The sequence below is a fragment of the Dipodomys merriami genome, unplaced genomic scaffold, assembly GCF_024711535.1.
Source record: "Dipodomys merriami isolate MVZ:Mamm:240054 unplaced genomic scaffold, mDipMer1.0.p SCAF_2, whole genome shotgun sequence".
Lineage (NCBI taxonomy): Eukaryota > Metazoa > Chordata > Mammalia > Rodentia > Heteromyidae > Dipodomys > Dipodomys merriami.
In genome coordinates this window covers 8,716,622-8,743,888 of record NW_027203381.1, presented here as the reverse complement: position 1 = coordinate 8,743,888, position 27,267 = coordinate 8,716,622, and the positions used below count along the sequence as shown (strand labels likewise).

Genomic DNA, 27,267 nt, shown 5'->3' with positions numbered 1-27,267 from the left:
GATGACAATCTTATTCATACTTCTTACATAAGTGAGATGACAGCTGCATACCACTATACCCAGCTTTTTATTGGATGGAATGAAGGTCTGATGAACTTTTTGCCTAGGATGAAGGGATCATGATCTTCCTGATTTGTCTCCTGATTAGCTAGGATTATAGATGTGAGCTAGAGCATCCAGGCTGAATTACTGTTAAATAGAATGTTAAAATACTAACTTGTGTTACTACTGGTGATAGCAAATGTAAATTGTTCGCTTGGTTACTACTGTTTCTTATTCCTGCTTGGCTAATGTGTCATTTCTGTACTGTAGTAGTCCACCCATCAGGAGCCTCACAGTTTGATTACTCCATAAATGATGAACAGATTAAAGCATCAGACTTTGTGCTCATCCACCTTGGTGGTCAATTTGATTGCATTAAGAAATGCTTAGGAGATTAGTAAAGTACACTTCTGAATGTGTCTGTGAGGGTGTTAACAGAGAGAATTAGATCATGAGGGGTCCAATCTAGTCAATGGATTAATCCTTTGATGGATTCATAATGTAGTGAAGCAACAGGAGGTGGTGATAGGTAGGAGATAGTGCCTGGGTGGAGCAACTAGGTAATTGGAGATGTGATATCAGGGTCTTTTTCTTATTCTGTCCTTTTCTGTATCTCTCTCTGCTTTGTGGCCCCAGCTGAGAACTGCTGTTCTCTGCCATGCCCTCCCTGCAAAGATGGACTGAAATCTCTAAGATAATGAGCTTAAATAAATTATTCTTCCTGTAAATTATTCCTATCAGTTGTTTGGTCACAGAGATAATACAGACCTCTTCAGTGGGAGATACAGTCGGCCCATGCTATATCGCAGCTCACTTATCGTGGCTTCACTATATCTCAGGTTAAAACACACACACACACACACACACACACACACACACACACACACACACACACACACACACACACACACACACACACACACACACACACACACACACACACACACACACACACACACACACACACACACACACACACACACACACACACACACACACACACACACACACACACACACACACACACACACACACACACACACACACACACACACACACACACACACACACACACACACACACACACACACACACTGATTCCTCATCCATCACTGGAATTACCCAGAGACCTCCACTATAGGTTTCACCTGTGAAGTAGCAATAAGTGAACCATGATATAGTGTGGGAGGTCAGTCTAATTCTGCTACTTCACCCATTTTCACCTGTGGTGAGGGTCTCTGGAATGTAGCTTCTGCTGTATTGAAGATGATGCCAGATGAGAACATGGATGTGGCAGAATGAGGGAGAGGATGCTTATTCTAGTTTCCCTTTCAACTGATTAGTCATTATATCTCCAGTAGAGAGAAAACGACATGTCTTCATCTAGGCACCAAATTCACACTTGTGTACATACATAGGAATTTGGACATTTATAAAACACAATTTATACTTACATTGAGTTGGAGTGTTTAGGAGAGAGGAAAGACTTTGATTTAATTACCTTAGATTTTAAGCTTTTTTCATCTGATAAAGGGAATAATTTTCCTCTTAGGGCTTATGGAATATGCATGTTATGGACTACATTGGCATATACAGTATATATTAGAAGGGGGTGATCTGTGTATATGTGAATGACAGAAGAAATAAATAATTGTATCTCATTCCTGTCATTCATCAGAAACTGGTCACAGGTAGTTGTGTGTGTGTGTGAGTGTGTGTGTGTGTGCACACATGCATGTGTGTGTGCACGCGCGCACACGTCCGCACACGTGCCAGTCCTGGGACTTGTACTCAGGGCTTAGGTGTTGTCCCTGAGCAGTTTTGCTCTACCACTTGAGCCTGTTTTTTTTTTGGTGGTTAAGTGCTGATAAGAGTCTCACAGACTTCACTGCCCAGGCTGGCTTTGAACCTTAATCCTCAGCTCATTCAGTTTTTGAGCTTATCAATCAGGAGTGATTGCTAGGATTACAGGTGTGAGCCACCTGTACCTGGCCACAGGTAGTCTTTTTAAGTATTTCTTCATTTATATGGCTTTTTTCAGCAGATAAGAGTATACTTAAAAGAGCACTTATTTATCTGAATAAGGTACATTCTGTTTTATTAACTTGCATAGCAACCTTTTAGGGGAAATGATAGATTTTTCTTCTGAAAAGACAGGGGTAGAAGAAAAGAGAGAAAATATTTTAAAATACTTCATAAAAATGTTAAAAACTACATAGGATTTCAAAACTTTTCTGAATGACTAGGGTATGTTTTGATTAGTGGTAGATCACTTGCCTACATGTGTGAAGCCCTATATTGGATACCTAGCACAAATAAAAAGAAACTGTACAAGTTATTATGTTAACTGAATTTAAGGACAAATGGAGCTGCGAGTAGTGGTACATGTCTGTAATTCCAGCACTGAGTCTAAGCCAGGAGAATGAAGCAGCATGTCTTTAAAAAAAAGGGAGGGGGGAATGAACTATTAGGGGCTGACTGAAAAGATTAGGAAAAAAAAGGAATGAAGGGACTACTCATTTGGGTAGGAATCAAATATAAAATGTGGTTACATCCCTATTTAAATTTTCTATATTGAGGATAATCTTCTGATAGTAAGATATTATCTTACTTTAAGCTTATTTTGCTTTTACCCTGCACCAAGGGAAAGTAGGTTGGGGCTGCCAAACAGTGGGTGAAAATGTCACTGTGCTTCAGAGTATATGCCTGCAGAGATTTGGAGTAGATATGGCTGAATACCATAAGCCCTTTCTACCTTTAGATCTGATTGCCATCTACTTTTCCTTCTATGTAGGTATAAGGAAGTTTTACAATTTAATCATACTCAAGGTTACTATGGAAACTATCTTTTCCTCATATTGAGGAAACAAAACATTCACAGAATAGATTTGTCTTTACGTCCTGATGTTTTAAATGAGGATTCATCCTGATGAGGATCTGAAAGAAAACCAAATCAACAACAGAAAGAAAAATCCGGAGTTCCTGGTTTTTAATGACCATCACTACTCCATTGACAGTAAGAATATACAAAGGACTAAACTCCAATTTTAAGTCAGAATTATTGAACTAAATATGTAATTAAAAAAGCAAGTTCTTTTTTTTCATTTATGCTTCTGGATTTTACTTCATTTAATTTTGGGAAAATTAAAAAGATTATTATTATATATGTTTTACTCACATAGGCTAATTTTTAAAGCTCAAGTTTAGTACTTGACATTACTTGCCAAGCTAATACTTAAGGCAGTCCCTTAAGAATTTTTATGTTGGGTGTGTGTGCTAGTGGAGAGCCTGAGGAGGAGCTCCTTTGGGACAATTACAGGATTGGTTTTGAAGTCATCCCTAAAATATGAATGAGCAACATGCTTTGAAAATTTAGTAAATATCCCATGTGTGATGTATAAAAAATTATTTGTTCAACAAACACGTATCCACCATGTTTTCCAAGTGGTTGGAGAGGTAGTTATGTAAAAAGGCTAAGAGTAGTAGTTGAAGAGAGAATAGGAATTACAGACAATCTGTTTGGGGTGCCTTTATGGAAATGCTGACATGGATTTCTATCTTTATGACCTGCTATTTTGAGAATCTTTGCTTTAGACATGTTGATTGATCCTGTGACTTCTTTTCAAATGTAGTCTTTGATGTGAATCTTTTATCTTACAGTCTTACTTCTATGACATTGAGTTAATTTCACTTTAAAATCTATTCTTTAATTCAAGTTTAAAAGTAGATTCAGGCCAGGCACACCAGTCTCTCAGGCCTGTAATCCTAGGGACTCAGGAGGCTAAGATCTGAGGATCACGGTTCTAAGCCAGCCCAGGCATTCAAGTCTACAAGACTTTCCTCCAATATACTACTCAGAAAAAGCCAGAAGTGGTGCTGTGGCTCAAGTGGTAGAGCACTAGTCTTAAGCACAAAAAGGCTTAGGATTAGTGTCCATGGCCTGAGTTCAAACCCAGGATTTGACAAAAACAAACAAACAAACAAACAAACATGGATTCAGATCTGCTGATTTAATGTTGTGGATACTGTTTATTGTTTTTAATTCTGTGTGTATGTGTGCGCGCACACACACACACTTGCACATATGCCAGTACTGGGACTTGAACCTCCTGGCTTCTCACTCACTCTTGGCTGGCATTCTACCTTTCACTTGACTGACAGCTATATGTCTGGCTTTTTGGTGGTTAATTTGAGATATGAGTCTTACAGATTTTTCTGCCCTGGCTGGCTTCAAAGTTTGATCCTCACATTTTAGTATTTCAGGCATGAGCCACCAGTACCTGGTTATATGTAAATATTTTTAAACTTTTTATTATAGAAAATGCCAAATATTAAGAAGCAGAGATGAGTATAGTTACATAGTTTTAACCCAGCTTCCGTAATTATCTACTCACAGTCAGTGGTGTTCCGTCTGTATACATTTCATCTCTCTGTATGTTAGTGATGCAGCAGACCTAAGACATGTATTACATATGTATAAGTGTGTTTGTGTCTATGTGTAACCAGACCATATGAACTTAACTTCTAAGACCAAACTTACAAAATACAAGCACAGTACTATTATCTATGTTTTTACTTTTTTCTTTTAAAGAATGCCCACATCTTCAGTTCATATTGCAGAAATGAGAGAGAGAGGTCATTCAAGTGTCTTAATCCTGAAATAGTTGCAACATCTGATACCAAAGAGAATACACAGAAATTGTGGAAATGGACATTATTATAAGTTGCTCTTCTAACTAATTAAAAAAATATTTTGACAGTACTAAGATTTGAACTTAGATGCTTGAGCTTGCTAGGCAAGTGCTGTACCACTTGAGCCACATACCCTAGGCCTTTTTGCTTTTCAGTTTAGCTTTCAGATAGGGCCTCTAATTAGTAATTAGTGATCCTCTCAGCCTCCTTCTGTCTCTGGTGTATTCTTCTTTTATCAGACAGACTGAATGTTTCCAAGTATGGATTAGCCAAATGAAGCTGAAAGCAATTTGCTACTTAGCAAATTTTCAAGGTTAGTATTTTGAATTAGAATAGTAAAATGACTGAATTAAATGTGAAGCCCTGTAGTTAGGAATATAGGTTGTCTAACTTTTATCTGAGATACTAAGGACCAGAAATGTGTTGGACTTGAAATTTTTTTGGTGATTTTTTTAAATACTTGCACAATCATAATGAGATATTTTGGAGATGGGACCCAAGACCAAAAACAAAATTTATGTTTCATACATACATAATACACATAGCCTGAAGGCAATCTTATATTACATATTTAGTACCCCTGCATTTTTAACTATGACTCATCACATAATGTCAGATAGGGAATTTTCCATATGAGGCATCACTCAAACAATTTTGGATTTGGGGCACTTTGAATTTCAGATTCTCAGATAGAGGCAGCTTAATGTGTACTATTTCTAATAATAGCCTCCCTGCCCTATTGCTTATTGCTCTTCTGTAGGAGAGAAGGGGACTGATCATGTTCTCTTCCAAGACTTAGGACATTAACCAGGCTAGTTTAGTTAAAACAGGGTGGACATAAACCCAGGATTATCGCTATGTCTGTGTTGAGGTAGCTGTTACTGTCACCACTGTCATTTCTTTTGCTATGCAATAGAGTATTTTAATTTTCCACCATTTACAAAAAGAAAGTCACTGTTGTAAAAGATCATGGCTAGATCTCATGTTGAATGAAAGTCATGTGAAGCCACATATAAATACTGCTCCATATGTAGAAACAGGATACATAGTGAATCACAATTGAACTTTTGGAGTGAAGTGTTTAAAAACAATATATACTGTCCATATTTAACTCAAATAGTACTCCATTTCATTCTAGTGAATAGAATTGAGGAAGATTCATATCATCAGAGGTAGTCACAATGGAGTTTTTTATGCAGCTTAGTTATCTTTTAGGTGTATTTTGTCTCTTAACTTGAATGTAGTTTAAGAATGTGTCACTTGCCCTTTAGTGATCATGCTACTTGGTTATATTAGCTCTTAATGGTAAATAGCCTTGTTGTGAGAACCATTTTACTGAGCCAAGGCTTTTCTGGAAACTTCCCCTTTACTTCTTAAACTGATTATTTATGCTTAAAGACCCAAGGACCATGGATAGTCTACCAAGCCTCTGGTAGAATCTGAAGTGGAAATAATTGTCTGAGTGGCATGAATTTTTGCTTATAAGGGACCCCCCTAATGTGAGAAGATTGCTTTTGTACTAATTCTGTAGTGATAAGGTAGAAAAGATTGGAGATTTAGTATATGATATTTGGGTATAGGAAAACAATGAGGAAAGAAGTCTTCAAGGATAATTGGGTGTTCACTGCAAAAAACAAGTGAGGAAAACTCATTTTAAGGAGAAGTGAAATGTGTGCAAAGGCACAACTGCATCAGATGTAAAGATGCAGGCATGCCCCCCGAGCCTACAGCAGGTCAGAGAGAGACATCGAAGAAGCTAGATAAAGAAAAGGACTGCAGCTAATATATAGTATTTCTTGCCAGTTTTATTTAATTATTTCATGGAAATTTGATTGATTTGTCAAATAACTATAGTTAACTTTTCAACACAATAATGACTAGTAACATAAAACTTGTATTATAGAATCTTTCATTAATACTGATGTAATATTAGGAATTAAGACATTTAGAAATTTTTCTTTGAGGCAAGCTTGGTAGTATACATCTGTAATCCCAGCTACACAGGAGAAATAGGTAGGATGTTCACTTGAGACTGACCCCAGCTAAAAGGAGTATCTGAAAATTGACTCAAGGCAAAAAGCATTGGTATAGCTCAGTGGTAGAGTGCCCTGCCTTCCAAGTGCAAAAGGCCTGTGTTCAAACCCCAGCACCACTCCCGCCCCCAACCAAAGGAAAAAAATAAGAAAGGGAAATTTCACTTTGAATTTAGGCTAAAGATAAACTAGCTTGAGTTGTGTTAGATTTTGTTTTTGTTATTTGTAAAGCTGTGATTAAGTTAATGAAATAATAGAATGTTCTCCTTACAGCTATCATTAAGCCTCATCTACTCCTGTTTACATTACTGCTGATCCTTTCTGTTTTTTCTATGGTGACTATTGTTTCTGAAATCCTAGTTAATACGTTCCTGAAGAAGAGGTTTTCACTGCACTTCTGAGCTAGTTCAGTTTAAAACGTTTAAACTATATTTTCTGAAGTTTTGCAGTTCACTTGTAAAGAGCGAAGTATCTCACTTTACCATCTCATAACAAAAGATGCATGCAGTACCTGTTTGTATTTAGGCTCTTCCCATTTTAAACTTACTTCATGTTCTTGCATCTTCCTCCCTCCTGTCTTCTCTATCCTTCTTGCTTGCTTTTTGATCTGGAAAAAGCACCGAGGAAAGAAAAAAGCATCTTTCCTTTGCACCAGCTGCTGTTCTAGGATCCACTTGGATTGTCAGTACTTGAGCAAATGAAAACATGTTCCTCTTGTTACTGGTGGAACTCAGGAAACAGTTTTCCATAGAAATAGTAAAGAAAATTGGTTGGGATCTGTACTATTATAATTAGTACTTTAAAATATACGTGGATTTTGTCTGAATAATGTTATCTTTAATAAAATACATTCTAGGTTTCAAACAAGGAACTTAAAGCTTTATTTTAAAGTAATAACGTTATTTTAAAATTGAGGAGGTATTGTAAGATTGTAAGGAAGTTGCCAAAAAAGTAAAGTAATATTAATTGCAGTTCTCTGGAATAATTATCCCCCCCTTTTTTTTCCACTACTGGGGATTAAATTTGGGGCCTCATACTTCCTAGACAAATACTCTACCACATCTCTAGTCCTTTTTACATTTAATTATTTTTCAGTTAGAATTTTGTGTCTCTTGCTTGGGCCAGCCTGGGCATGTGATCCTCCTTCCTAAACCTCCTCATAGCTGGTTTTAAAGGTATATACTACTCACCTCAACCAGGTTATTCTTTGAGATAAGGTATCACTAATTTTTTTTTTGCCTAGTCTGATTTAGAAACTTAACTGGCCTATCTCTACCTTCCAATTTTGGTGAGCCACTGTGCCTGGCTTTGTAAATACTTTTTTCTCTTTGCATTTTAATATTGATGTTATTAAATTGTTGTATAAAGGGGTTACAGTCCTATATGTTAGGTTATGAGTTAAATACCTTTTGTTTAATGTCACCCCTTCCTTTGTTCTCCATTTTTCTTCCCAGTTCCTTTCCTTAAGTTATGTAGTTAATTTTTATGCAATATATATTGAATATAATTTCTATAACATTAAACATTCTTTAACATTAAGTTCTAGTCATCATAAAATGACACTAGGTTCACAAGCTTAGCATTTAAGATTTTAAAAAAAGACTGTGGACTTGTAGACATTCCCTATCCTCTGCCAGATTATTTGTAGTGTTTCAGATGCCTGTAGGCTGTGATAAGAAGTTCTTTCTTGCGAGTTGAAATCTTTTTCCTATAGCTTTGACTCATGATGAACAACGGCAGATGAAATGTTTTCAATGTTGAAAACAGGGACCAGACCTACCATTGTCTGATTATTTGAAAACTGATGAAATATGAAGATAGTAGGAGCTTAACATACGGGATTAACCAGGCTTCTGTATCTGGTCATTTTATATTTTGAAGTTGAATTCTTTTCATCTGAGTGTTTAATTAAAAAATATAGACCCTTAAAAATTCTATCCTAATACTTTTTTTTTTTAAATCTTGGGAATTCCCAGTATTTTAAATCCAGAGTATTGAAGTATCTTCAACTGTTGTGTTAGATTTAATTCTTCTACATATTGATCTAATTTATAATTTTATAAGTCAGGAAACTGGAAAAATAAGACTTTGGAAATCTCTATAATACATGCTGGACCTTATATGTTAAATTAGGAACTTAAACCAATTCTTGGTATGCTGAATATAAAACAAGTAGCTTATTTCTAATACTTGAAGTATTTAACATGTAACGTGTGTGTGTGTGTGTGTGTGTGTGTGTGTGTGTGTGTGTGTGTGTGTGTGTGTGTGTGTGTGTGTGTGTGTGTGTGTGTGTGACATCTTCTGAAGAATGCTTGGCTATGACTTTCAGAAACATTTTCAGGTAGTAACATTCTTAAGACATTGTTTACCCATATTTTGCCAATAAGGAAATGAGCAAGGAACTCTGAGTTCAGATTTGATATCCATCCAAACCATGCTTTGTTTTCTTTGTTGTTACTGAGAAGCACAATGGTGTTTATGTGTGTGGGGTAGAGATAACTATTAGATTGACACTCTTGTAATTTTGAAAGGCTGTTGATATCATTTCCAATGACCCTGTTCATTTGATTCTGACTTATAAACAGTGAGGTACCAGGTCTACATTTCCAGTTCAGGCTACTTAGTGAGCTCACTGGACAGCACAGAAGTGCCTGTGAATACTAGGCCTGTTTGTGAGTGAAGAGGCCTCCTGTTGGTAGCTGGTACAGTTAACATGGAGCGCTAAGATCTATAGTCTTTGTATGTACTCTCATGCATCCTTGCACAGATGGTGTTGAATTGTAGTTTAGATCTCTGTGTCCTCAAGAGGCTAAGCCCTTGAAGATGAAGAGTGCATCTCAAGTGTCGTACTGCTTCAGTATCACATATAGTGCCTGGTTTGCAAAGGACAAATGCTGAATCTATATGGAATGACTGGCTCATAGCACAAGGATGCCAACTGCTCATCGACATCCCCGCCTCTCCTGCAAAGAGAGAGTTAGGAATACCAAGGAACATCTGTTAGGATGTATTTCTTTATATTACTCTTTCTATATTGTTACAGGCTAGTGCTTTAACAATGATACAAGTGTTCTGTTTGTACTTTAGGCTGTGGTTCTAATACTTTTATTTTTGGTATCCATTGCTGAATTTTAACTGGTACTTCATGGTTCTAAAATCATAGCTCCTTCCCTGTGTGCTTGTTCCCATAGACTCTCATTTCTAATTTTTGGTTGGCTTTGAGAGCTCTCCAGATTTTCATATTGCCTTAATTGATTTACCATTTCATTGTTTCTAATAATTTAAAACTATAGATACATTTATATATTTTATCACTTAAAATTTTTCTCAGTCATTTAACCTTTTAAGGAAATGACACTTAAGAAATGATGTTAAGATACTGAAATTCCAGTTACTAGTTACTAAAATGATAAATTGATATGTTCTAATTAGGACATTATTAATGTATATATTTAATTTTATGAGGAAGTTTTCTATATCTAGTAACCAGATTTTATAAAATGATAATTAGTATAAGATCGAGAAATGAGGTTGTGGGCTAAGCTAAGGTCTGGGGCTATGCTAAGGCATTTTGGACTGGGACTAAGCTAAGGCATTTTGGAAGACTTCTTAAAAAGTAATAAATTGCCTTATGAAGCAATGGAAATTAAAATAAAAATTTTTGTGTTGATATAAAGTTGAAAGAAAGGAAGCTATTAATTGCTTGGCTGATAAGATCAATAAACTCAAGCCTTTCCGAAGTAATTTTGAGGGACAGGGAGGGATAAGAATTTAAATTGGGTCAGTTGAGGTTAAGAATTGTTTACCAAAATCTTGTCAACTCCAGAGAGACTGTCCTTTTAGCGAGGGACATAATTTCCCAAGCCACTGAAGGCTACCCAGAGCAATTAATGACTCAGAATACCAGTTTTCAGAAATCCTGTTTGTTCTTTTACAACAGAATTATTTGTGCTGTTTTAACTGTTTTGACCAAGCCCTTCAGAATCATTTTGTGTTAATGTGAAGTATACTGTGAACATAAAAGGATAAATACAGCTTTACTCAAGTATAAAGGGTAGAAAATATCCCATGAATGTTACTGTACTTACCCTCGCCTAAGAAAGTCAATTGTCCTCTAAATGAGCTTTTACAATAGTAGTGCAGCATGTAGTCCTGTTGCTTGGGAAGGTTTGATTGATCTTGAAAGCATGAAGAGGTATGTTAGGGCTAACAAGTCTAGGAAGACTATTTGAGCAGGTGACTGGGATTCATATTCCCAGAATATGTCTATCAGTCTAACTTTATTGCCTGTAATTTTATTGTTAATGTTGTTAATTCAGACTATAACAGATTTCCTAAAGCGTAGTTACCTTGGACTGATCTAAAATTTGAATTTTCATATGTAGTTAACTCATGTTTGACTTTATGGATTGTTCTGAACTAACTGTTCAAAGTGGCAAGCACAGTAGCTTGTACAGTGTAGCACTGTTTATGGATTTGTATTTTTTTTTTTTTTTTTGTTGGTCGTGAGGCCTGAACTCTGGGCCTGGGCACTGTCCCTTGGCTCTTCAGCTCAAGGCTAGCACTCTACCACTTGAGTCACAGCTCCACTTCCGGCTTTTTCTGCTTATGTGGTGCTGAGGAATCGAACCCAGGGCCTCATGCATGCAAGGCAAGCACTCTACCACTGAGCCACCTTCCCAGACCCTGGATTTGTATTTTTGGTGACTGTGGAGGTTGATCTAAGATACTTATTCTACAGAACCTCTCTTGATTATTTAAAATGGGAAAAGTAAGTTGGGCACCCATGGCTCATGCTTGTAATCCTAGTTACTCAGAAAGCTGAGATCTGGGAGGATTATAGTTCAAAGCCAGCTCAGGCAGGAGAGTCCCTAAGACACTTATCTTCACAGCTCAAGTTGGCAGAACACTGGCCTTGAGCAAAAAAGCTCAGGGACAGCACTTAGGCCATGAGTTCAAATACCAGGATCAGCACAGAGGGGATGAAGAAGGGGAGAGGGAAAGGGAAGGAAGGAGAAAGCTGTTATTTTTGCTGGAATTTGTTGAGTTGATCAGGCATGTTTTATTTATTCTACTTTAAAAGATGAGAAAACTGAATGACAGATTGACTGGATCAAAGCCATATAACCAAGAAGTAGTATAAAAACTGTCTTTATAAATTCTGTATATAGTTAAGTCTTCCCTCAGCTCTTAACCTCTTGAGCCTTCTACTACCTTGATGTTTATGGATATAACAGAAGTACAGTAGCTTTTGCCAAAAGGATTTTATATTGTTAATTATGAGATAGCTACTTTAGAAGGCCCTTTCAATAACAGAGATTTGAAGCATTTCCTAAGTTCCAGTTTCTTTCACTTTTCTTTTAAAATTTCTTCTGTAACCCTTTACATTTTCCCTGTAACCTGTTAAGGTTTGATGAAATGTTTTAGGGCACATTACCATTGCCAAGTTTAACAAGCTTTGTGAGACCTGATGTCAAGGAATGTTGGTTGCAAAGACCGTTCTTTCCATGAAATCTGTATGGGTCAGCAGATGGTCCCTTTTGCTGTGAAGATGGACTCACTATCTGTGATGGCCTATTCTTCATTCCTAGGGCTTAAACTTCTCTCAGGGACTACTTTTGTTAGCATTTTGCATGGAAGTTAACGGGGGTCTGTTCTGTTGAACTCTTGATTATGGTCTAGGCCCTTACCAGATGGATCGAGTTAATCGTGCAGGCTCTCATTAGACTGTGGTCCTGCTGCTGCTTTAACCACGTGGCCTCAGCTCTCTCTGATTTACCTTTGAGATGGGGATGTCTTCTTTAAACTGGTAAAGATTAAATACTTCTTCAGCTCTCAGTAACTGTAATAAGGATGGCACTTCCTACATGTTGGCTATTCATGTTGTTAGTACTACTTAAAAAATGACTAGACAACAAAGGCTGCTTGCTCTGAGGTGTATTCAGGTGACTTTACTCCATAAGTATTATGTATGTAGGTCTGTCACTTTGAGAAGGATCTTCATTTTAATGGCTGTTATGTAGGTAGACCCAGCTTCTTAGGACTGCCCAGCTGATAGATTTCTTATCTGGACAGTGTTTCTCTCTTGTCTGTGGTGGAAGCCTGCTGGACTTGGATTGATCTAGGGGGAAGCACTTACACATCTTCTTCAGAGGAGATACCAAAGTGCTCACCTTGGCAGCTCACGTTAAATTTATGTTCTTAATGCTAGCTGTTCCTACTTTTGCAGCAGCTTCCATGAGTTCACTCTAGCTGCCTGTGGCCTTATTAATGTGGCTTCTTTGGCTTCCAGGGGGACAGTTTGTGGTCCAGAATGAGGAGAGAAACAAATACAACTTGACATTTAATCATTTTCTCTTATCTGTCCCAAGGGAGCATTTAAGGGGATGCCTTCGTTAAAATAGAATTTATTTCTTCAGAGAAGTATCCTGATGGAAGAATGCACTAGATAGGTCAGAGGCAGAAGGTGAGAAAGGAAGGAGGAATTGTGAGCAGTCCAGTACCCCCCTTCCAGCCAAACATCCTGAGGGGCACACCCAGTTTAAGCTTAAGGATGTCAGTGAACAAGATAGAGAAACTTTTGTGTAGGGAGCATAAAATTTTGAGACAGAAATAAATAATGAAGTCACATAGTATATAACTTCTTAGAACCTTTCCATGCTTCTTGTTTCTCTCATATTAAAAGCAGAGTTCTTATAGTGGCTTAAAATAAGGCCCCTAGGATCTACTGCCAGCCCCAGCACCTTATATTCTGACCTAATTGTCAGTTACTGTCCTTTTATTCCTGCTGGTTGTCATCTGCTTCTGACATGCTAGACATATTCCTTTGGTAAGGCTTTGTACTCTGACTGAAATGTTCTTCTAGATAAATTCTTTTTGCTAGCTAACTTTCATTATTCTGTCTAAATGTGGCCTTCTCAGTAAGTCTTGATCAGCCTACTTATATTATAGTGTCTCCCACCCTCTGTACATTACTTTTAAACTAACAATAAAAATTTAAAAAGTTATAATTTCTTATCTTCCCTACAATCCTGAACTCTTATCTTTTTTCATAGTATTTAGCAATCTTTAACATATATCTGTTTTTAAAAGTAAGCTTAATGGAGGCAGAGATCTTCTCTTAGTTTACTGAATTAAGTACTTAGAAGAGTAGTAGGCACATAGTAGTAGTTGATCATAGTTGATCGGCATACATGAATGAATAAAATGGAAGAGTACTATAAGAAAATTAAACAAGGTTTGGATTTGTTTCCTGTGGCTGCTGTTATAAATTAACAAAAACTTAGTGCTTAGGAAAAAAAAAAAAGCCAGAAATGTATTCACTTACAGTTTTGCTGGCCAGAAGTCCAAATTGAAGATGCCAGCAGGACCTTGTTCCCTCCAAAGGCTTGAGGGAAGAATCTATTCCTTGCCTTTTCCAGCCTGTAGTGGCTCCAGTCACTGCTTCTATAGTCATGTTACCTTTTCTTCTTCTATCTCAACCCTACCTCTCTAAGAACATCTCTATTTGTAAATAGGACTCACTTGAGTTCTCCATAATAAATACCTTCTCTCAAGATCCTTAACTAAGTCACACCTTTTGGCATATAAGGTAATATTTGTTCTTTTGCCATATGAGATAATATTCACAGATTCAAGGATTAGAACATGAATGTGTATTTTGGGGGTCATCCCTTGCCTACTGCAAAGAAAGGAATGTTTTGATCAGAGCGGGAAGAATCATCTCTGGTATACCACTTAGAGGAACATTGAAGGGAATCTAGAAGGCTACTCATTGTTTTTCTCATTACTGACATTTTTATATGGGATCACACTATTGCTTTCAAGTTAATTACACACAAAGACACACTCAGATTTCCATGTGCTGGCCCCCACAGTTGTTAACACATTGACTTAGTTGCTTTGTATCTTCTCCTTGTCCTTATAAGGATACAAGCATTAGAGGTAAGCTCAAAATCTCTTACCTCCATTTCTGATTTTCCATTTCCCTTGTTACCTATCTGGAAGTAACCACAATCAATCATATTTAATATATGGAGTTGTGTGTGTTAGAGCTAAAAATGTCTTTCAGAAATGGTGTGTATAAGTGCTATATATACATATTTGTACAATACAACATGCTATAGTGTACATTTTTGGCCAGTTCAAATGGATACATCTATAGTCATTCATTTTACTGTAGCTCTTTGAGACAGTTTTTCTCTCTATCCTGGCTTCAGAGTATGCAAATCCCAGAAAAGCCCTGATTTGCCTAGCTTGGTCCCATGTCATCACTAGGACTGTGAAAGTCTGTAGCTCATGCCTTCCCTGTAGCCAAAGGGTCAAGATACTCTGCATCTCTCCCCAGAGTCATGTGTGTTTGTTTAAGGAAAATGAGTCTGGAGTATAAAAAAATCAGATATTTGGACTGGAAAGGTGGCTCAGTGGTAAAGTGCTTGCCTCGCATGCATGAGGCCTTGGGTTCGATTCCTCAGCACCACATAAGCAGAAAAGGCTGGAAGTGGTGCTTTGGCTCAAGTGGTGGAGCACTAGCCTTGAGCTGAAGAGCTGAGAGACAGTGCCCAGGCCTAGAGTTCAGGCTCCACAACCCACCAAAATCAATCAATCGATCAATCAATCAATCAATCAGATTTCTGCTTGTACTGCTTCAAGTTTGGGCCTATGCATTGTATCTTCTGGAAAGCCTTTTCTGATCTGGTTCTGTCTGGACCCTTGTACTTTATTATTTGTCATATAATATCTTTATTGCCTTCTTTTCTTGATATATAGGGTAGAGACACTGTGTCTGTCTCTTGTTTCACTATTGAGTTTCAGGAATACAGAGCCTGAAATACCATTAGATGGTTAGCACATTTTTTTCTTGCAGGTCCTGGGGCTTGTATTCTGGGCCTGGGAGCTATCCCTGAGCTGCTTTTGCTCAAGGCAAGTGCTCTACCACAGTGCCACTTCTGGCTTTTTTGAGTAGTTTATTGGAGATAAGAGTCTCACAGAGCTTCCTACCCAGGCTGGCTTCGAACCATTATCTTCAGATCTCAGCCTTCTGAGTAGCTAGGATTACAGGCAGGTATGAGCCACCAGCACCTGGCTCAGCACATATTGAATCAGAAAGGCATTGGATATTTGAATAAATATTTAAGTGTGAAATAATAGTAGAATGAAATTATAAGGATCTTACTTGAAACTGAGAGAACCTGAGAATTTTATAGCAGGTAGACAATACAATCTAATTACATGATACAGTGTAATGATTATTTATTATTATGTGTAGAAGAACATCAATAATACATTGTGTTCTTTTTCATCAGTATATTAACTTTTTCAAAAGTGTCCATTTAGAGCTTAGTACCTGTCCCTCAACTCTGTATTTCCTCTAAATTCTTTATTAGTTTACTCATAATTTACTTACACAGATATTTTCAGGAATAAAATCTCCTACATTGAAGGAGAATATTGTGGTAGTCTGTGCTCTTTAGAACTCACCTCCTATGCTAGGTTACTGTATGAATCCTCCAACAGGAACACTTTCCTGATTTTATCATGTGATAAGTGAACTCTCTCTTGGCTGGTATTTGGACTAACTGTTATTCATATATTATGTCTGTCTTCTCAAATGGCATTATCTTCTTTCTGTCCATAGAGAGTATAAGCTAAATGGATGATACTCAAATTAGATATATTTTGTCTCCTTTTAGGTTGCATCCCAGCGTATAAGCTCAGTGGATCTTTCATGTTGTAGCCTGGAACATCTGCCTGCCAATCTCTTCTATAGCCAAGACCTCACTCATCTCAATTTAAAACAAAACTTTCTAAGGCAAAATCCCAGCCTCCCAGCTGCCAGAGGTCTAGGTGAACTGCAAAGGTGAGTCTGAATGAATGCTTGTGTTCTGAGGAAGGGGTATGGATTGAGTGCTGGCGTTACCTCTTGAATATTCAGATGGAAAAAACTAATGTAAGAACTTTCTCTCTTAGAGGACAGATAAATAGGACATTATTTGTCAGTTCTCCTTCTGAAAAGTTTCCTAAAGTCCCTGCCATTGGAATTAAAGGTTGTGGTTACTTACTAACTGGCTAGATTTATATAATAACAATGGTCTTTAAACCACTTTTATTCCTTCAGCTAGCTATAAATACATTAGTGGAAAGTTAGTAACATCTGATTTGTTCATGTTAAATTATTTCTTTTGAAATTTACATAAGATTAGGTTTTTCATATCAAGTAAATAGAGTCTGAGTCTTTGTAAGTAGACAGAAAGGATGAGCGTGTCTGTAAAGCAAGTTTAAGAGCTTTCCTTTTTGGAGCAGTGATCAGTCTTGATTCTGTGCTAAATTAAATACCAATAGTTACACTTTAATTGCAAGTATATCAGACCATAATTTGCAAAATCCTGTTTTAAATGAATAAGCACTAGTTTATTTTCTTTGACTCAATTGAGATGGTTAGACATAACTTAACTGTATGGTAATTAACCATTGTGATTATTTTGTTTATGGTTTTTAACATCCCAGAAAGAATAACTGAGTAATTGCTTATTATAAAGTTTGTACACAAATCATTGCATATTGTAAAATCTGTACATATAACTGAAAATAAGGATATTTTAATTATGTTTTCAGATAATTCTGAACATTCCTTGATACTATACCAGAATTTTTAACAAGTAGTTGTATCTTAAATGTTAGGTGAAATATGGCAAAAACCCAATCAGTGACATGTTGAAATACTTTAAGATTCACTAGGTTATTTGCACTTTGAGTGAATGGTTACTTGCACATCATCTTATTAAGTATTGGTTGTTTGGGAAATTCTGGTTTATTATATAATACAGATGTTCTAAATGTTAACACATTTCATTATTCAGTTTCAAGAATTCACATTTGTTAATATCAGTGCTGACCTTACCAGAAAAGTACTGGGAAATTGTCAAGCTTGCTGCAGAAACAAGTTTTCTAAAATTTTAATTTTCACTTGAAAGCTTGAAGACTCATTGACAACAAATACCATCAGTTGTTTTTCTTGAAAGCAACCATCTTGCTTCATTTTTGAGAAAGTATCTGCCAAATACCCAGGACTTAATAACTAATTTGTCAGCTGTTCTCTCAAGTAAAAATGATATTTTAAGACGATAGTGACTCCAATCATCATTTATATTTTTGTTGCGATAACCATCATAATTGAATATACATCACAAGTGCTTTTTTGTGCTTCTGGATTTATTGCTCCCCAAGTTTAAAAAGATAGGTATTTAACAGTGGACTTGTAATAGAAATAACTTTTTGAGGCCATCAAGGACATTTTGTTTTCTTTTCTTTTTGGTTCTGAGAATTGTACTTAAGGTTTCTTACTTGCTATTGCTAGGCAAGAGACCACTTGAGCCACACTCCTACTTCATTTGCTTTGAGTTTGTTTTCATCTTATTGTCCTGGCTGGGCTGTTACAGACATCCTCCTGTTTCTGCCCCCTGAGTAGCTAGATTTTTTTTTTTTAAGTAGAACTGGCATTATACATTTTTTGAAGGATTTTTTTTTTTTTTTTTGGTTGGTCATAGGGCTTGAACTCTGGGCTTGGGTGTTGTCCTCAGCTCTTCAGCTCAAGCCTAGTGCTCTACCACTTGAGCCACTTCTGGCTTTTTCTGCTTATGTGGTGCTGAGGAATCGAACCCAGGGCTTCATGCATGCAAGGCAAGCATTCTACCACTGAGCCACCTTCCCAGCCCCTGAAGGATATTTTTACAGTGACAATGACAACTGGGAAGTATGGTGCTACTGTGAAACAATTATGTAGACAGCAGATACCCCAGAAAGAACACTGTGCTTATACAGTTCCTATTTGCTTCTAGCTGTTTCTTGTGAAAGCAGACTATTGCAGAAAGCAAACTATTGCAGAATTACTGAGCTTCAGTTTTTATAATACTCTATATATTGATGTTAATGTTCATACTGGCATATCTACAAAAAGTTAATAACAACTTTTTTTTTTAAACTAAAAGGGAAGATCATTATTTTGAAGTATTGTATGTCAGCACTGTAGACCCATGCAGTTCTATTACAGAACATCAAGAACTTTTGACCATACCACCAAATCTCATTGTCTCAGAACAGTAAGGGGCATGGAATTCATCTGAGCTAATGTTTACTTTTTAGGTCTATGGGGAATGTTAACTGCTAACTCCAGGTTAGTAGCTATCTTCTGGAGAGAAAGGCAGGGGGCTGGCATTAGACAGTGATTAGAATAGGATTTCAATTGTGTCTGTAATGTTTATCTCTTTAAAAAGAAAAAAAAAACTTGAGAAGCAAATATGGTAAAAAATGTTAATATTTGAAAAAAAGTAGATATTTGAATGATTATTATTGCTTTTTATATTTTTGTATTTGAGTATATCATAATTTCCAAATTAAAATCTAAAGCAGATTTAAATGTTTCTTATCATGTGGACAAATATGCACTTAAAAAGACAGTGTTTATGGAATATTTTTCAAGACAAGAAGGTAGTTTGGTTATGGACCTGACTTCAGTAGGGTTCAAGTCCTGCCTAGTCTCTTGGATGTTTCAGGGTCACCTAACCGCATTCTCCCTTGGACCATCTGTCATCTCTGAATCTGTATGTTTTCCCTCTACTTCCCACCCTGTACCACATGGACTGTGTTTCCACTGTCACAGTAACAGCCGGAATGCTTTGGAAACTGATTATTTTGCTGTTTTTCCCCAATTCAGTTTAGTCTCTATATTGTTGTCGTCTTTTTTTTTTTTTTTGAAAATTTCTTGGTTTTATTTTAAAAGGTTTAGATTTTTCCCACTAAAGTAATATCGTAAGTAGATTAAAAAAATCTTAGTAAACAATAAGGTTTATAATAAGAAATAGTTGTTGAAAATCTTTAAATAGAGTTACAGGTGGGCCCATTGCAACAACGAGACATACAAGTCGTTATGTCAAAAACGAACTTTACAACTTTGGTGGTGGGGGAGGAGGGTTGGGTGGAGGGTGGGGGAGGATGGGATGGGAAGGGGAAACAAAAGAGGAGTCTACAATGCTTGATAAGAAATGTACTCATTATCTTGCCCATGTAATTGTAACCCCTCTGTACAGTATTTTCACAATAAAAAAATTAAAAAAACTAATAAAAATACATATATTCTATATTCAGAAAAAAAACAGAAATAGTTGTTGAAAGCTCCATTTCCCCTTCTTCCAAGCCCTGGTCTCCTGTGAAGCCATTTAAAAAAAAATTATTGTCAAGATGTACAGAGGAGTTACAGTTACATAAGTAAGGTAGTGATTACATTTCTCGTCTAACTTACTAGACATTCCCTCATTTTTCTTTCTCTTTCCCTCCCCCCCACAATCTCACCCCTCCCACGTTGTACAGATCATTTCCAACATACTGTCTTGTGAGTATTGCTGTTGCATAGGCTCCCCCTTTGTCCTTTGTCTCACCATTTTGTTGTTCCCCTTTCCTTCCCTAGTTCAGATAATTATATATACAATACCAGGGTACCAAAATCGAGTGCCACTCTTGAGTCTTTTGGCTTGCTCCTCTGTTTTCATCTTCCTGATTTTTATGTTTATTCTTCTGTGCTTTGATTTTTCATCTATAGGCATTGTATATTGACACATTGTCATAGGTAATAAGGATTTAGCTTTTGTGTTCCTTACTAAACAACTTGTTGAAATCCTCACCTTCTCAGTATATAGGTATCAAGTTTTAGTAGTGCCAGAATTCACTGTTTCCATTAGTATGAGCAGGGGACTGTTATTCATGGTGATTATTCTCTTCCTCTACTGGTTTGATGGTAGCCTCTCTTTTACTTGTGTGTGTGGGTATATATAGATATAGATATATCTATATATATCTATATCTATATATACCCACACACACTTATATATAGTTATCTATATATCTACATATATACACATATATACATACATACATATATACACACATACACAATTTTCTATTTGTAAGCTTTCTGACAGAACCTCATCATTGATTTCAACAGCATTTTCTTGGCAACAGTTACCTTTCTGAAGTCAATATAGGTATTTGCTTCTTTGCCCTCTACACGGCAAAGAAATTTTTGTGCATCTTTTCCCTTGGATGTGTCAGTTTTACTTGAAAGGAATCCTTTGGTCTTCTGAGGCATTGATTGCATGCCAAGATTCAGGGAACTGAGTAGGGAAACAGCTGGAATCTTGACGTTTAGTGTGCAGATTTTAACTTAATCTCTGTTTTCAGAAGTATTTAAAAAATTATGCCTCATGCCTCTGAGTTAAGGATTCTCCTCCCTAGATAACCTTTTGAAAACCTTTTTTTTAATATAACAAAAAAATAGAATAGTTATAAATAGTATTGTGCACCTTGGGGGATTTCCATCAACTGCACCCATCCATACAACCAATGCCCATGCTGAGAAATAGAGTATTACCAGCACCCTAGAAGCTCTCATTCTGCCTTTCTTGTTACCCAAAGATGATCATTGCCCTGGCTTCTATTACCATAAATTGGTTTTTCCTGTCTGATGTGCTATAAGTTTGTCACATAATATGTGTGTGGGTCCGGCTTTTTTCATTTGTTTCTTTGTGAAAAGAACATAGCAAGTAATATGTTATTTATTAGGTTATGCTTTATAGTGTGTGATAGGAGCCATGTTTTAGTTTAAGATGGAAGGGTTTTAAGTTTTACACTACAATAAAAGGGTGTATTTTTGTTCTTTCTTTTGCCCTCTGGGAAAGGTAGGCCTGAAGGAATAGCATATGAGGGCTCAGGAACTGCTTATCTTCAGAAAAAACTAGACTTTTAGACTTTAAATTACTTCGTTTTTTTGTTTTTTTTTTAATTTTTAATTTTTATTTTTAGTGAACATACTGTACAGTGGGGTTACAATTACATGGGCAAGATAATGAGTACATTTCTTATCAAGCATTGCAGCCTCCTCCTTTGTTTACAGATTACTTTGTTTTATACCACACGTTACTATGAGGTATTTTCCTCTCCATTTTTGAGTATTTGAATGACATATTTTCAAAGTAATAAGTATATATAATTACCATATACATAATATATACACACATACATGTCTGTATACACACATACACACATATAAATTACAACTTTAATTCCTGGCATTGCTTTTAATTTAAGAAAGTCACATTTGTACTTCAGAAAGCCTCAATGTACTTTTTAAATGTTTATATAGTTGGTGTGGTGGTGTGATGGTTTTGAGATAAGTCACATAGTAATTGCTTATTGTTTGTATATGAAAATAATTGTATATGTTAAGATAATTTATTTTTATATTTTTACCTAAGTATCAGAGACTTAATGTTAGGATAGATTTCTGGGGAGAAACTTTTAAGAAGATTGCAGTTAGACTAGGTAGAGAGATTCTTACTGTAAGCACATATTTTATTACTTTTCCTTATAATTGTAAATTTTTTCTTTAAGCAAATGAGCTATTTTTACAGAGAATTTAAATTGGAACTTCCTCCAGTGTTCTAAATCTAGAAAAATGGCATGCTGATGTACACATACAAGTTGGCAGTTTGAGAGGAAAAACATTGTTCTTGGATCTACTGCTGTTTGTTTGTTCTTTATTGGCATCAAAACTCTTCGTCTGTTCAAAATATAGAGGAGAGACAAACATCAGAGTAATAATTTGGATATTTAATATCTTTGTGATTATGTCACTAAAATTACAGTATATTATTTACATCTTTGTTTTATTAATAGATTTTATTTTACATATAGGCACCTATATCTTAGATGACTCGCATAGTCTTAATACAGGATTGTTATTGTTTTCCATAAAGAATGTTTTTTTAATTTTTATTTATTTTATTTTTAAATTTTTTATTGTGAAAATACCATACAGAGGGGTTACAATTACATGGGCAAGGTAATGAGTACTTGTTGCCTCCTCCTTTGTTTCCCTTTCCCATCCCTCCCCCCTCCCCACCCCGACCCGCCCAGACAAAGTTGTAAAGTTTGTTTTTCAGCATTAGGACTTGTTGCAATGGGTCCACCTGTATCCCTATTTAAATGGTTTGTTTTTGCCCTTCCCCTCTACAAATTATACCAACATCAAATACAATGAAAGCAGGGGTTATACCATGGGGGAGGGATACAAAGCAACAAAGAAATCATCTTATAAATATGTTAGAAACAATCACAAGAAAGAAAAAAACATTTGAATACTTATCTTGGGGTTCATTTCACCTAAGATCAACTTATCTGACCTTTTCTGCTTGTTTTAGATATATACTAGTTATTGCAAATAAGGGAAACCATGGGACCTATGTTTCTTTGGGCCTGGCTTACTTCACTTAATATAATTTTTCCCAAGTCTTTCCATTTCCTAACAAATGGGGCAATGTCATTCTTTCTGATGGAGGAATAGAATTCCATTGTGTATATATACCACATTTTCTTGATCCATTCATCTACTGAGGGGCGTCTGGGTTGGCTCCATATCTTAGCTATGGTAAATAATGCTGCAGTAAACATGGTTGTGTTGGTAGCTTTAGTATGGTTTTGTAAGAATGGTTTTTAATAAAATAGATTGTTTCTTGTAGAATCAATGAAGTGTAGGACAGCTTTCTGCTGATTTAAAGCAAGGACTGTAACTTTTCCCTATGTTTTAGTTTTACAGTTTACAATATAATAGCAAAGTATTATGAATATAATTGTACTGAGTTATAATGGGTTCAAACATTTTATTATATACATAAGTTTAGCTCCTTTAAATTTGCCATGTATTACTCTCATTGTAATAGGGTTTTTTTTAGACATTTTATCATACTGATATATTTAGTTTTGTGTTTATAATTATTTATTAATTTTTTTTAAGATTTCATGTGTAGGATCACTGAAGGATCTAGAGTTCATGAGTGGCAGGAAAGCAAAACTTTTGTGTGTGTATCTATGTGTGGACATGGCTTAAACTCAAGTCCTTGACTCGGTTCCTTAATTTTTGTGTGTAAGACCTAGTATTCTACACTTGAGCCACAGCTCCACTACCTGCTTTTTGGTGATTAACTTGTGATGAGTCTCATGTACTTTCCTGCCAGGGCTAACTTTGAACCTTGATCCTGAGATCTTAGCTTCCTGAGTAGTTAGGATTACAGGCACCCAACTGCAAACTCTTCTTTTTAAATCTTTTTTCCTCTTAAGAATCATTACCTGTCAGTTGTCATTGCTGTAAGACATGTTAGTAGGGTAAAACATATGTATTTTTATATGTACATGCTACCTCAGGAAAAATGAAGACTAATTTTAAAGTAGTAAAACCTAAGTGTTTGACACTTTAATAATTTCTACCTATCTCATTTGGAGATACGTCTAGGTTTAATACATACTGATGATCTTTGAAATGCATTTAAATTGTTTAACCCTATATGTGGGAAATCAGACAAATTATAAATCACTTCATAAATAAAAATTATTATAGATTCCATTAACAAAGGAAATGAATCTGCTTTGTAGCTTTTGCCATTTGTAGGCAAATATGGTACAAGAAACAAATTTAGCACAGTAAAGGTGCCTGACTCTTTCCCTGCTTTTGTAGGGAGAGTAATAACTTTAATTTCTTTAGAGACTGGTACTTTAAAAGACTTGAATGCTTGTGTGTGGATTACTAATGGTTTTTACCATACCTGACAGTAAACCATATACAAAGCCATCAGCTTTCTTTTAAAAATTATTTTCATTTGAATACTAAATTTTGTTGTTTGTTGCTATTGTCTCCTCCCATGTTTATAAAATTCTATGCAACAATTTAAAATACTATTTTTTGGTAAAGATCTTATAATCATAAGATTAACAGTATTGCCTTAATTCTAAAAGACTTCATTACATTTAGTGACTCTCAATGTAGATCACATAGGAAATAACTTTGTTACCTTTGTTACTTAAGATTACAAGATTACTTTTGTTTACATTTAGTGATTTACCCTGTAGTTCCCATAGAGAAATCATTGATGTTGTTACTTTTCTTATTTAACTGTTTTGTCTATTTATCCTGTTATCTGTGCTTGGCTTTGGATTCCTACAGAGAAGGAATCAGGTCTTCTTAAGAAGTAGTTACTGTGATGAGGTAAAACATTAAATGTGCACTATAAATGAATGAACATGTGAGTGGGTGGGAATTGTTGTTTACTTCAATGTTAACTATACTCCACTTCTTTGTCAGTGGTATCTGTAGCCAACTTGTAGAAGGAAGTGAGGCTGGTAATTCATCTTATTTCTCTTTGGTGTGGAAGGCATGATGAGAAGTAAGCACAGTGAAACAATTTAGAAAACACCATATGAGGAAAAATTTATAGCCAAAGGCTTGGTAGTTGCAAAAGGAGACATTAAATTTTAAATGGGCAGCATGGAATTAAAATCCATTTCTCTAAAAATGCCTTGTCTCTCTCCTTGCAAGAATGTGCTACCCCTAGTAGCCCTTCACCACTATCAGGCTGAGAGACAAGCTAGAGAATGCTGCCCTCCTTTCAGAGCATATTTGCGAGGACTTCTATTCCTTGAAGCTTTTGGTGTATTTCCAATTCCATGTGTCCTTTTCCACATCTAATTGTTAGCTTTCAAAAAAATTAATAAATCAATACCTCACTCCCTTACCAGGACTTGGCCTCAGTGCCTGGCATATTCTTGCTCACAGATGGTACTCTACCACTTGAGCCACGCCTCGGGTCTGGCATTTCATTGATTAATTTGAGATAGAGCTTCATGAACTTTCTGCTTGGTCTGGCTTTTAATCTAGATCCTCTGCTGTTAGCCTCCTTGGCAGCTAGGATTACAAGTATGAGCCATGGGAACTGACTTTTTTTTTTTTTTTTTTTTAATTCTTGATGATAAGGGTAGAGCAATGTAAAGTGTATGTAACACTCAGTTGACCATTTTAAGGCAACCACAGTCATTTAGAATGATTTTTGATTAATAACATTATACATCTTGACACCTAATCAATATCAGTGAACTAGGTCTGTATCTTAGAGGCTGCAGTATAAATAGGGTATGATGCCATCTAAATAAGGTAAATATTACCTTTGGGTAAAGGAAGGAGTGAGTGAACAACTTAGAGGAATGAAATGATTCAGCCCTGATTAGACGTGGTTTGTTTTAGCTGAAAGGAATACGAGAGATGGGTGCAGGGACTTTATCAAATGGGAAAACAGTAGGGGAGATAGAATGAAGTTGAGTTAAATGTGCAAGGGTGTGGGTTTGTAATAGAATGAAAGTTACAGAAAAATTATGAGTTTCTCACAATTATGCCTTCTTGGCTCAAATCTTTGTTTTAGTTCCCATAGAGTAGAAAACAAATGACTTTATTTCCTATTCAATTCTTTGGGAAATCTTGTTATTTTGAGATAGAAAGTCTTTTAGTGTTAATTATCCTTACTAGACATTCACGTTTTCATTTTTGTTGTAAGAGGGATTTCAGGTTTTGTTTTCTCAGTAATTTCTGAAAACTCCTTTTAGTGGAAGTAGGAATAAATTATAGCATAGTGGAATAAGGAATGACATGCTAAAATATTTTTACAGCCCATTTCCAAAATTTGACTATGACTGTAGTAGTGAGGACAGGTTCAGGTTCTTTAAACATACTCTCATATAGGTAAACAAGTAGACTCATTGTTCATAGTTAAAGAAGAAAACATGCAGCACAAGTGCTGCTCAGGGGAAGAGCAAATCTTGGGAAGGAATTTCCACTATGGGAATTTAGGGAGGCTTGCTGCATGTGAAAGGAATTTCATAGCATATATGGATGTCAGAAGATAGCAATGATCTAGCTGTGACTATGTTTCAGAAGACCTGGCATCTCTTATCTGTTTCTGGGCCTGCTAGATTAAGCAAATCATTAAACTTTTAATGTTCAGAATCCTATATATATATATATATATATATATATATATATATATATATATATATATATATATATACATATACATATATATATGTCTTTTTTTTTCCCCACTTAACTGTTCCCAGCACTGGAAGTTCCTCTTAGTTTGCTTTGTAGATGGAATTCTGATCCTCTTGGGAAGATTTGCATTTCACAGGATTCCCACTTTCCTTCCCTGAGCATTTGATCAAAGAGAAGCCTTTCCAGGGTACTTGGAGCACTGAGATTGTATAGCCTTTGGTTTTCTGCTGCCAACCTCATTTCTGGCAATAATGACCCATTTTCTTCTTTATTCAGATAGCACATTTTGAAGAGGAGCTTAAAGGGAAACAAAGGATTTTACTTATTAGCCAGGCTGTACTAAATTACACTTTGCCCCACTGACTTCTTGGGATCATTTAAGATGTTCTTTAACTTTTCCCCCACTTTAAAATAGTATGTTGCTGGGAGAGATAGCTTTAAAACCTTAGCCTGATTCAATTGATTTCTTATATCTCGCCTACTTCCTTCTGTGGTTTTTGTTGTTGATGATGTTTGTTTGTTTTTTAAGGTGTAGCTCAGGCTGGTCTCAAACTAATGATCTTTCTGCCTCATCCTCCT

The 27,267-nt window shown here is 36.0% G+C and overlaps 1 protein-coding gene across 1 annotated transcript in view; it reads left to right on the top strand.

The window, feature by feature from the left end:
• Phlpp1 (PH domain and leucine rich repeat protein phosphatase 1) overlaps positions 1–27,267 on the top strand; it is a 171,761-nt gene that overhangs the window by 87,342 nt on the left and 57,152 nt on the right. Inside the window, exon 4 of the mRNA XM_070028994.1 lies at positions 16,460–16,626. Within this exon, the coding sequence (XP_069885095.1) occupies positions 16,460–16,626 (167 nt within the window). The remainder of the gene's footprint in view (positions 1–16,459; positions 16,627–27,267) is intronic.